The sequence below is a fragment of the Oncorhynchus mykiss genome, chromosome 27 (assembly GCF_057628025.1).
Source record: "Oncorhynchus mykiss isolate SJ-2025 chromosome 27, ASM5762802v1, whole genome shotgun sequence".
Lineage (NCBI taxonomy): Eukaryota > Metazoa > Chordata > Actinopteri > Salmoniformes > Salmonidae > Oncorhynchus > Oncorhynchus mykiss.
The window spans coordinates 21,105,416-21,116,227 of NC_143048.1; the positions used below are offsets into that span (position 1 = coordinate 21,105,416).

The 10,812-nt window shown below is 43.1% G+C and overlaps 1 protein-coding gene across 1 annotated transcript; it reads right to left on the reverse strand.

Moving 5' to 3' along the window:
* Positions 1 to 509: 509 nt before the first annotated feature.
* LOC110507717 (coiled-coil-helix-coiled-coil-helix domain-containing protein 2) lies at positions 510 to 5,544 on the reverse strand. Its single transcript, XM_021587917.3, is given in 5 exon segments — positions 510 to 520; positions 4,202 to 4,245; positions 4,247 to 4,407; positions 4,624 to 4,946; positions 5,381 to 5,544. Coding segments are annotated over 4 exon segments (387 nt in total). The 5' UTR covers positions 4,795 to 4,946; positions 5,381 to 5,544.
* Between the last annotated feature and the right edge of the window lie 5,268 nt (positions 5,545 to 10,812).

The following is a 10,812-nucleotide window of genomic DNA, read 5'->3' on the forward strand; positions in this document are numbered from 1 at the left end:
ACAAGTGAATGGGCATAACAGGTGGCACAAATGTACTGTAGTAGTAGCACTTCAATAATAAAGAAACTGCATACAAATAACTGCATGTTCTTCTTGCTCTAGTCTAGTGTCCCTCAAATGTTCCACAAGGATGATCTGATTGATGTAAACACTTAATCACATGATCACTGTGTGCAAAAGAGCCATCAGGGTTGAGAGAACAAGAGACACCAAGATTATTTAATGTGATTCACATCAGCTTTATTAGAACCTATGCTTGTTACAAGCAAATTGTGATTGTACAACTCTAATCCAGATATGATGGAAATGGGTGGACCAAGGGAAAAATGTAAACTTGCAACAAACCAAAAAAATAAACATATACATAACATAAGCTTCACAGCATCAACCTGAGAAATGCTTTTATTGTCCATATGATTAAGTTATTTGATCAACTGCCAAAACAAATTACTTGTTTAGTGTGTGTGTGTGTGTGTGTGTGTTCAGCGTTGGGGTTGTTCGTCTCCCTCTCAGGACATCCCTGTGGAGGAAATAAATAAAAAGTAAAAGTTACATTAGGGAACATTTGACATTTTGTAGTTTTTACTTGATCGATTTAGTGAAGTCATTGAGATGGACAGATAGAGGAGAGGGAGTACAGGGAGCATGTGTGGTAGCAGCACTACCACCAGACCAGACCCCAGCACAACATTAGGGAAACATTTTTTAACTAGCAACGCCCTCACTGGAAATGGGAGGGGAGGGCAGTCCTTACAGTGAAATCAAGTGTGAGCACCTGGCATGAGCTCCTACACATTTCATGAATGTATTGCATACATTTGTAGTTAAATATCTTGGGGACCAACAATATTGAGTGCAACCCCGTAACTATTATGAACATATGACGAAATACATTAAAGTGGAACTGGCAGCCGTTTTAACTACTTTGCAGATATGAAACAAGCAATCATAGAAGTCAAATATAACATTTCCAGTTTAGGTTTGAAAAATAGGTTATATTTAACTCAATTCCATGACATAGAGAAAGCATTGTTGGCAGAATAGGTGGATGCAGTTCAATTCATGGTTAATATAATTCACCAATACATTTCTTGTTAGTCCAACAAATACTGCTATCAGATTGTAAATCACAGCTGGCCTGGTACATTGTTTGCTTCCTCCAGCCATTAGGGATGCACGGTTTCAGTTTTTAAACTCAATAGTTTGGACAAAAACTATCAAATGTAACTAAGGCTGGGAATGTTAGAATGAAACTAGCAAGTGCAATGTTCACAAATCAGTCATAACGTGGCTAATTGGCTAGCTTATTTATTTATGCAGCCATTTATTTACCAAGCTAAAAACACTGAGCCTAACGTTATCTGGCTAGCTGCTAGGAGGATGTTATGTCATTGGACGAGTGGACAACTTTTTACCCAACATGTCATTTTTCTTTGGCTACAGCTAGAAATACAGGTCTCATTTGGTTAGCTAGCATGACATGAATCACTTGCTAGCTAGCTATGCTAAACTTGGAACAACTGTAATCCACAGTTACCATATCTCTTAGTTGTCAATCGAATGTATTTGGCATCGATCAAATGGGCAAGTTCCCATTCAGTTGTCAAAACGTGGGTTGGGACAAGCATGCATTGGCAGGCAAGCTGCAGAAGGACGAGGAGGCTACTATTCCCCATCGTTTATCATTGGAATTTGACAGCCAACCACAAGCTGATAAAGTTTGAGAGGATTTTTCTACTGTTCCCTCATCTCGCTCTGACTAACAGTTGTTGATCTTGTTGTTGTGCATAGGCAATGGAGGGAGAGCGAGCCTACCTTTTCATGGTTGTTTTATCAATAGGACTGTACATTTCCCAAATGTACCACTCCTGTGGTATTTACATATTTGCAGAAATCCATTCAGGTGTATTTAGTAGCTTTTGGCGAATGCTTTCTAATGATCTGAAGTCACGCTGTTGCTACTGCTTGTAAACACAGTCCAGTGTGGCAAATGGCTTATTTGTATATAGGCCTATTGTACAGTGCCTTGCGAAAGTATTCGGCCCCCGTGAACTTTGCGACCTTTTGCCACATTTCAGGCTTCAAACATAAAGATATAAAACTGTATTTTTTTGTGAAGAATCAACAACAAGTGGGACACAATCATGAAGTGGAACGACATTTATTGGATATTTCAAACTTTTTTAACAAATCAAAAACTGAAAAATTGGGCGTGCAAAATTATTCAGCCCCCTTAAGTTAATACTTTGTAGCGCCACCTTTTGCTGCGATTACAGCTGTAAGTCGCTTGGGGTATGTCTCTATCAGTTTTGCACATCGAGAGACTGAATTTTTTTCCCATTCCTCCTTGCAAAACAGCTCGAGCTCAGTGAGGTTGGATGGAGAGCATTTGTGAACAGCAGTTTTCAGTTCTTTCCACAGATTCTCGATTGGATTCAGGTCAAGGACTTTGACTTGGCCATTCTAACACCTGGATATGTTTATTTTTGAACCATTCCATTGTAGATTTTGCTTTATGTTTTGGATCATTGTCTTGTTGGAAGACAAATCTCCGTCCCAGTCTCAGGTCTTTTGCAGACTCCATCAGGTTTTCTTCCAGAATGGTCCTGTATTTGGCTCCATCCATCTTCCCATCCATTTTAACCATCTTCCCTGTCCCTGCTGAAGAAAAGCAGGCCCAAACCATGATGCTGCCACCACCATGTTTGACAGTGGTGGTGTGTTCAGCTGTGTTGCTTTTACACCAAACATAACATTTTGCATTGTTGCCAAAAAGTTCAATTTTGGTTTCATCTGACCAGAGCACCTTCTTCCACATGTTTGGTGTGTCTCCCAGGTGGCTTGTGGCAAACTTTAAACGACACTTTTTATGGGTGGCTTTCTTCTTGCCACTCTTCCATAAAGGCCAGATTTGTGCAATATACGACTGATTGTTGTCCTATGGACAGAGTCTCCCACCTCAGCTGTAGATCTCTGCAGTTCATCCCGAGTGATCATGGGCCTCTTGGCTGCATCTCTGATCAGTCTTCTCCTTGTATGAGCTGAAAGTTTAGGGGGACGGCCAGGTCTTGGTAGATTTGCAGTGGTCTGATACTCCTTCCATTTCAATATTATCGCTTGCACAGTGCTCCTTGGGATGTTTAAAGCTTGGGAAATCTTTTTGTATCCAAATCCGGCTTTAAACTTCTTCACAACAGTATCTCGGACCTGCCTGGTGTGTTCCTTGTTCTTCATGATGCTCTCTGCGCTTTTAACAGACCTCTGAGACTATCACAGTGCAGGTGCATTTATACGGAGACTTGATTACACACAGGTGGATTGTATTTATCATCATTAGTCATTTAGGTCAACATTGGATCATTCAGAGATCCTCACTGAACTTCTGGAAAGAGTTTGCTGCACTGAAAGTAAAGGGGCTGAATAATTTTGCACGCCCAATTTTTCAGTTTTTGATTTGTTAAAAAAGTTTGAAATATCCAATAAATGTCGTTCCACTTGTTGATTCTTCACAAAAAAAAATACAGTTTTATATCTTTATGTTTGAAGCCTGAAATGTGGCAAAAGGTCGCAAAGTTCAAGGGGGCCGAATACTTTCGCAAGGCACTGTAGCTCTGATTGTCTATGACACACCAGTCTGTGTAGAGTCCAGTCCTTGGCAATATATTTTTTTTATTCGGTTTTATTTAGTGCAATGTTTATTAATTGGCCAAACGCACAGCCACTTTCACACACATGCCTTACTCTGTCATTCCCTAACATTCCATGAATGTGTGAAAATGACTCAAGTGCTCGCCTGTCAAAACAATCTAATGTATATGAACAGATTTGAATAAGATTTCATGTTGCTAAAACTCTGTCAGTTCCCCTTTAAAGTGTGCCTAGCTACATTTTGTGGGGCTTTCAACAAATTTGCTCAGTTGACTCAAGAGTCAGACTTAATTGAATGAATACCAGACACCTACAGAACACCATCCAGGAACCAGACTGAAGAACACTAGCTGCCATAAAACCTCATCTTAATCCTATTCCAAAAGGTGACACCAGGGAAGGCAAGGGATAGTCAACTGATAACATCTAACGTATGCATACAAGTCATGATACAACTATTTAACATTTTCAGGGACACAAAGCACCCTCTTTTACACAAATATTTCCAGTAACAGGTAAGATTGTATTCACACATACACACACTTAAACTCACCATTGGACAACTTGCACTGCTTGAGCACCTCGCTGAAGCCTTCAGAGTTTCAGGTCACTCTGGGTCTGAGCACACTCAATAAACTGCTTGAACTCGTAGGAGCAGGTTCCCTGCTGTGCAGCAGGCTCCTGCTGGAACATGGACTGGGGCTGATACTGTGCTGGCTGGTACATGGGAGGTGGCTGTTGGTACTGCTGGGGCTGCTCCTGAGAAACATAAAGTATTTGAGGTTAGTGTTGATTTTATTCTTAACTTTTTAGATGCCCATTCTTTAAGGACTGGCACAGGGTATAATCCTCCATGGTTTATCCTCTCTGTCTCGCTTATACTCATCACTACCATTACTAACTAGGCTACATGACAGAAAGTCACTTCAATATCATGGCCCAGTCACTCACTGTGATTAAGCAGTGATCACCTACCTGGTAGGTGACATCAGGCTTGGCAGCCTCATGGCTTCCCCCGCCTCCACCAGTCATTGCGTGGCCGATCATGTGCCCTGCGGCTGAGCCAACGGCTACCCCAGCGGCTGTGGTGGCCATCTGCGCAAACATGCCTGGCTGCCGGGGAGCAGCAGTGGCTGGGGCAGCCATGGCAGCCAGGGGCACGGGCAGGCACTGGAGCGTAGGGTGGTGGTGGGGGGGCAGGCACTGGAGCGTAGGGTGGTGGTGGGGGGGCAGGCACTGGAGCGTAGGGTGGTGGTTGGGGTGCAGCCCTGGCCATGGGAGGTGGCGGTGGGGCTACCCTGGTTTGAGAGAAAGAGAGAGATGAGCAATCAAGTGTCAATTCAATCATGCTCACTGAAGAACTTGAATTAGGTCCATTAGCAGCATCGATTTCAGTAAATTACTCTCGGCCAATTCAGTAACATATAATTAGGGTAGTGTAAAGATTAACCCACCAGATTCAGTACATTTAGTTCCTTAATTAATTATTAGTTTCACCTTTCACTTAACATCATTAGCAGGTGTCTAGCAAACTAGCTAGCTACATAACGTTATCTAGTTAACTATCATAACTTTGAAATAGATACCGTTTATCACGTATTAAAATATAGACTGGGCAACACAGGGAAAGGATGCAAGCCTTGCGAGCAAGTAATAGCAGGCAGCTTGCTTGATGCTAAATTAGCTAGCTGACAATGCGTTATTAATATCATTATTTTTCCTATTTGCATACCTGGCTCGAGTGGCCATTCTTGACGTCCGGCTTCTGCTTCCTCTTGGCATTTTCAATTTTTAAAGCTAGCTAGTGAAATATAACAAGAAAATTCCTTCGTGTTTGAAGAAACGACTCAGTACAGTAGCTAATGTGCCTATGTCTAATCGACCTTCGTAGGAATAAAAAAGACTGGTGTTCCAGAACTAACTACAGTGTCACATATTTTGTGCGTGTAACTTCCGGTGAGATGACGACTCGCTTTGAATATTTTGAAATCTGTTTTCATATGTAACGTTTTATAATCATGACTCCATGCCAAAAAAACGTTACGGTATGTAAAGCTAGTTAAGTATCCTCTGATATACACTACATGACCAAAAGTATGCTCGTTGAACATCTAATTCCAAAATCGGGGGCATTAATATGGAGTTGGTCACCCATTTACTGCTATAACAGCCTCTGCTTTTATAGGAAGTTTTTTCATTAGCTGTTGGAACATTGCTGCAGGGACTTGCTTCCATTCAGCCACAAGAGCATTAGTGAGGTCAGCACTGATCTCCACAAACCATTTCTGTATGGACCTCGCTTTGTGCTGTTGACATAAAGTTGGAAGCACAGAATTGTCTAGAATGTAAATTGTATGCTGTAGTGTTAAGATTTCCCTTCACTGGAACTAAGGAGCCCGAACCATGAAAAACAGCCCCAGACCATTATTCCTCGTCCACCAAATGTTACAGTTGGCACTGCATTCGGGCAAGTAGCGTTCTTCTGACATCTGTCAAACCCAGATTCATCCTTTGGACTGCCAGATGGTGATGCATGATTCATCACTCCAGAGAACGTGTTTCCACTGCTCCAGAGTCCAATGGCGGCTAACTTTACACCACTCCAGTAGACATTTGGCATTGTGCATGGTGAGCTTAGGCTTGTGTGCAGCTGCTTGGTCATGGAAACCCATTTCATGAAGGTCTTGACGAACAGTTCTTGTGTTGATGTTGCTTCCAGAGGCGGTTTGGTACTTGGTAGTGAGTGTTGCAATCGAGGACAGACGATTTTTACGAGCTTCAGTACTCAACGGTCTTGTTCTGTGAGCTTGTGTGGCCTAACACTTCGCGGCTGAGCCGTTGTTGTTCCTAGACGTTTCCACTTCACAATAACAGCACTTACAGTTGACCAGGGTAGGAATTTGACAAACTGACTGGAAAGGTGGTATCCTATGACGGTGCCACATTGAACGCCACTGAGCTCTTCAGTAAGGCCATTCTACTATCAATGTTTGTCTATGGAGGTTGCATGGCTGTGTGCTCGATTTTATACACCTGTCATCAATGGGTATGGCTGAAATAGCCAAATCCACTAAATTGAAGGGGTGTCCACATACTTTTGTATATGTAGTGTATGTTTTGTTTGTTTTAGCATATCAAGTTTTTGAGTGCTAAAAAAATCTACACTCCAGTGCCCAGTGAAGTAATGGACATGTTTTTATCTTTTTCCACTAGATGTTCCCCTTGGACTTTGAAATTCAGTTTCTGTAAGTGTGAAACGGTGTAACAGTGCATTTGTATTTTCAATGTCATTAACTTGAAATGGAAGAAGTAGTAGTTTGCATATTAAAATCTGTATACCTCGGAAGGGCTTTTGTTTAAAAGTGGAATTAATTCATTCTACCCTACATAGGACAAGATTTGTTTTTAAGTCAATCAAATAAAACATTGCACCCTAATGGTGGTGGAGGAGTTGGTGGTGGAGCAACCTGAACTTAACATAGTGAATTCAAATCAGATCGACTAAAATTAGTATGGTATGCTACGTTTCGTATGGTATGTACAGTAGGGCAAAAAAGTATTTAGTCAGCCACCAATTGTGCAAGTTCTCCCACTTAAAAAGATGAGAGGCCTGTAATTTTCATCATAGGTACACTTCAACTATGACAGACAAAATGAGAAAAAAATCCGGAAAATCACATTGTAGGATTTTTAATGAATTTATTTGCAAATTATGGTGGAAAATAAGTATTTGGTAACAAAAAGTTTATCTCAATACTTTGTTATAAACCCTTTGTTGGCAATGACAGAGGTCAAACGTTTTCTGTAAGTCTTCACAAGGTTTTCACACACTATTGCTGGTATTTTGGCCCATTCCTCCATGCAGATCTCCTCTAGAGCAGTGATGTTTTGGGGCTGTTGCTGGGCAACACGGACTTTCAACTCCCTCCAAAGATTTTCTATGGGGTTGAGATCTGGAGACTGGCTAGGCCACTCCAGGACCTTGAAATGCTTCTTACGAAGCCCCTCCTTCGTTGCCCGGGCGGTGTGTTTGAGATCATTGTCATGCTGAAAAACCCAGCCACGTTTCATCTTCAATGCCCTTGCTGATGGAAGGAGGTTTTTAACTCAAAATCTCACGATACATGGCCCCATTCATTCTTTCCTTTACATGGATCAGTCGTCCTGGTCCCTTTGCAGAAAAACAGCCCCAAAGCATGATGTTTCCACCCCCATGCTTCACAGTAGGTATGGTGTTCTTTGGATGCAACTCAGCATTCTTTGTCCTCCAAACATGATGAGTTAAGTTTTTACAAAAAAGTTATATTTTGGTTTCATCTGACCATATGACATTCTCCCAATCTTCTTCTGGATCATCCAAATGCTCACTAGCAAACTTCAGACGGGCCTGGACATGTACTGGCTTAAGCAGGGGGACACGTCTGGCACTGCAGGATTTGAGTCCCTGGTGGCGTAGTGTGTTACTGATGGTAGGCTTTGTTACTTTGGTCCCAGCTCTCTGCAGGTCATTCACTAGGTCCCCCCGTGTGGTTCTGGGATTTTTGCTCACCGTTCTTGTGATCATTTTGACCCCACGGGGTGAGATCTTGCGTGGAGCCCCAGATCGAGGGAGATTATCAGTGGTCTTGTATATCTTCCATTTCCTAATAATTGCTCCCACAGTTGATTTCTTCAAACCAAGCTGCTTACCTATTGCAGATTCAGTCTTCCCAGCCTGTTGCAGGTCTACAATTTTGTTTCTGGTGACCTTTGACAGCTCTTTGGTCTTGGCCGTAGTGGAGTTTGGAGTGTGACTGTTTGAGGTTGTGGACTAGGGTGGCTGGAGTCTTTGACAATTTTCAGGTCCTTCCTCTGACACAGCCTGGTATAGAGGTCCTGGATGGCAGGAAGCTTGGCTCAAGTGATGTACTGGGCCGTTCGCACTACCCTCTGTAGTGCCTTGCGGTCGGAGGCCGAGCAGTTGCCATACCAGACAGTGATGCAACCAGTCAGGATGCTCTCGATGGTGCAGCTGTAGAACTTTTTGCGGATCTGAGGACCCATACCAAACCTTTTCAGTCTCCCGAGGGGGAATAGGTTTTGTCGTGCCCGCTTCACGACTGTCATGGTGTGCTTGGACCATGTTCGTTTGTTGGTGATGTGGACACCAAGGAACTTGAAGCTCTCAACCTGCTCCACTGCAGCCCCGTCGATGAGAATGGGGGCGTGCTCAGTCCTCTTTTTCCTGTAGTCCACAGTCGCTGATCAGGACTACCACTGTTGTGTCATTGGCAAATATTATGATGGTGTTGGAGTGGTGCCTGGCCGTGCAGTCATGAGTGAACATGGAGTACAGGAGGGGGCAGAGCAAAAACCCCTGAGGGGCCCCTGTGTTGAGGATCAGCATGGCGGATGTGTTGTTACCTACCCTTCCTACCCGGAGGGCGGTCCGTCAGGAAGTCCAGGATCCAGTTGCAGAGGGAGGTGTTTAGTTATTGATGAGCTTTGAGGGCACTATGGTGTTGAACGCTGAGCTGTAGTCAATGAACAGCATTCTCACATCTCACACTAATCCATGGTTTCTGGTTGGCGTATGTACGTACGGTCACTGTGGGGATGACGTCATTGATGACCTTATTGATGAAGCCAATGACATATGTGGTGTACTCCTCAATGCCATTGGAGGAATCTCGGAACATATTCCAGTCTGTGCTAGCAAAACAGTCCTGTAGCTTAGTATCTGCTTCATTTGACCACTTTTGAATTGATGTAGTTACTGGTGGTTCCTGCTTTAATTTTTGCTTGTAAGCAGGAATCAGGAGGATATAATTATGGTCAGATTTGCCAAATGGAGGGCGAGGGAGAGCTTTGTATGCATCTCTGTGTGTGGAGTATAGGTGGTCCAGAGTTATTTTCCTCTGTTTGCACATTTAACATGTTGATAGAAATTAGGTAAAACAGATGTAAGTTTCCCTGCATTAAAGTTCCCAGCTGCCTCTGTGTGGTCGTTTTCTTGTTTGCTTATGGCGGAATACAGCTCATTCAATGCTACAGTGGGGTAAAAAAGTATTTAGTCAGCCACCAATTGTGCAAGTTCTCCCACTTAAAAAGATGAGAGAGGCCTGTAATTTTCATCATAGGTACACTTCAACTATGACAGACAAAATGAGAAGAAAAACAATCCAGAAAATCACATTGTAGGATTTTTTCTGAATTTATTTGCAAATTATATTGCCCCACTGTATCTTGGTGCCAGCCTCTGATTGTGGTGGTATGTAAACAGCTACAAAGAATATATATGAGAACTCTCTTGGTAGGTAATGTGGTCTGCAGCTTATCATGAGAAACTCTACCTCAGGCGAGCAATGGCTTGAGACTTCTTAGATATCGTGCACCAGCTGTTGTTTACAAAAATACATAGACCACCAGCTGTATGAAAATATTGTCGTCGTTCAGCCACGACTCTGTGACGCATAAGATGTTACAGTTTTTAATGTCTCGTTGGTAGTTTAATCTTCCCAATAACTCTGCCATTTTATTGTCCAAATATTGCATGTTTGCGAGCAGAATTGGGGGGAGTGGAGGTTTATTCAATCGCTGCCTACTCCTCAGAAGACAGCCCGCCCTCCGGCCTCTCTTTCTCCGCCGCCTCTTCACTTCGATCACTGGCGTCGGGGCCTGTTCCGGAGGGAGTCGTATATCCTCCGTCTTAGGCTCGTCAGAGTTGTGAAAGAAGAAAAAGGATTCTGCTAGTCCGTGGTGAGTAATCTCAGTGCTGATGTCTAGAAGTTATTTTCGGTCATAAGAGACGGTCGCGGCAACATTATGTAAAAAAATAAGTTACAAACAACGCAGATAAACAAACAAAAAAAAACACAATAGTTTGGGGGCACGTAAAACGTCTGCCTTCTGCCCTGGCGCCATTTCTCCTAACCCGGACAACGCTGGGCCAATTGTGCGGCGCCTCATGGGTCTCCCAATCACGGCCAGCTGTGACACGGACTGGGATCGATCCTGGGTCTGTAGTGACGCCTCAAGCAATGCAGTGCCTTAGACTGATGCGCCACACGAGAGGCCCTGCAAATTGATTTTAACAAACAATTGGTCCCCCAAAAAATGCGTCCCTTTGAAAATCCTGATGTGGCCCTCAAGCCAAAAAGTTTACCCACCTGTTATATATTAACA